At 42.9% G+C, this 1,795-nt stretch overlaps 1 protein-coding gene across 1 annotated transcript in view; it reads right to left on the bottom strand.

The window, feature by feature from the left end:
- The window catches only part of LOC119594247, a gene marked incomplete in the record, with an annotated part of 93,703 nt that overhangs the window by 6,893 nt on the left and 85,015 nt on the right, over positions 1–1,795 (bottom strand). The window contains 1 exon segment of the mRNA XM_037943316.1: positions 101–181. Within this exon segment, the coding sequence (XP_037799244.1) occupies positions 101–181 (81 nt within the window).

Genomic DNA, 1,795 nt, shown 5'->3' on the forward strand with positions numbered 1-1,795 from the left:
TATTAACGAATATATAGCATATCAATAGTATCGTTTATATTTTTATATCTCTCATATTACTATACAAGGGTGTGTAATTAGTGAGGGGCGACTAACATACCTTGGCTGGAGCTTCGAGATTCTGTATTGGAGGTGCGGGACACGCCGAAGGGTGACACAGTGGAAGAAGTCTTGGAGTCTCCTGTTAAAGGGATCACATTAGTCCAAAATTACCACATATGACTTCACCAATAACAAAAATAAACAAATAAAAAAAGGGAACTAACACCACCATGCCTTCCAATCATTTTCTCGCCGAGCATCTGCATGTGATCATTTACTGCCATACAGGAAATATTTTTCTTCTATTTTCTTCATGAAGCTTTAAAATCTGTTTCCCTCCTTCGTGCTTTCAGTGACTATCAATGGAATAAACCTGAGACCAATTACCCGGATAAGCAACCACGCAAGCCATCTTGATGAGAAATCGCGATGTTCTTTTTCGTCTCCAAAAGGCCGACTGCCCAACGCAAATCCAAGAATGGCGACGGCTACAACCAGAGACCTCGGTACTCAAGTGTCGTTAGCGGGTGATTGTCCGTCCACGAGGTGCTGTTGGCCTCAACTGATGGCTCGTGCTGAACGTCGCCCAAGATATAGCTGGTGTCTCAGGAAGTACCATGCTATGGGGTTCCCCGCTCTTGACATGGTTGAGGGGATCTGTGCCACCTGGACATCTGGGAACCCTGTCATCCACTATGGGTCACCATACCTTTTCTTCGAAGTTAATTCTGCGTCGGCCGTGACCGCATTTTTTTCCGCCGGAGCCACGAGTACCTTAGCGATAGCCCTAAGACCTTTATCTCGACTGTCGAGCCTTAAACTGAACGAATTCTCAATCCCGCATAGAAAAAAGAGGATATGTTTTTCTCTTCAACCCGAAGCTTCCTGGCAAATACTCCTATCGACCTGTAATGGTTTGAAATAAAAACAATACGCTTTAAAGCCCCTTTGAGCTGCTCAGCCATCGCCGGTGTATCTAACCTCACCCACCCGGAAGTCGGCCACAAATCCGTGCTAATTGGGAATTTTTGCCATCTCGCAATCCGCGCGCCCAAATCCCCGCCTTGGACAATTGGTGAGTACGGGCGACAGCTGCGATATGGGCAATGGATGGCACCGTGCCATATTCTTTAAGAATATTTGCCAGCAGTTCTCGGAAGTCGGCTCCCTTTGTCATGAGGTGAAACTTATTATTGCAGCAGTTGATAAAAGCTTAGGGCGACTTGCGCTACGTGTTTATGTGGTTATAATGAGTTCGCCTTCGCAATAACTATGAGGTTTGCTCAAAATAATGTCTAAAAGATGAACGAAATACCCTGAGACACGACCCCCAGAGGACCTGTGACGCACGCACGACCAGGTGTGTGGCATACATCGCGACATTCTGTGACCTAAAGGAGATGCGATCTTAATACAGTGTCCGCGTTAACATGTACAGATACAGGTCACCAACTGAATGTATTATGAGATAATATATATATTTTTTTCTTCTTCTATTTTTATATGAAGGATTGAAAAACAATTCATTAAACGAATTAAAACTGTTAATGCAATGTCAAAGAATTGAGTAGCGAATGCATATAATTTAATTTTTTTTTTCATATTTTTTCCGCATAACAAAAGCAATTAAAACTACTCAACCACACACACAAAAAAAGTCGCAATAAAAAATGAAATAACAATCGTGAACATAAGGCGTAAAACATTTCGGAAAAAAAGAACGATCACTGAAGAGGGTACACTGCAAGCTCAA

This window comes from Penaeus monodon, chromosome 33 (assembly GCF_015228065.2).
Source record: "Penaeus monodon isolate SGIC_2016 chromosome 33, NSTDA_Pmon_1, whole genome shotgun sequence".
In the NCBI taxonomy this organism is placed as follows: domain Eukaryota; kingdom Metazoa; phylum Arthropoda; class Malacostraca; order Decapoda; family Penaeidae; genus Penaeus; species Penaeus monodon.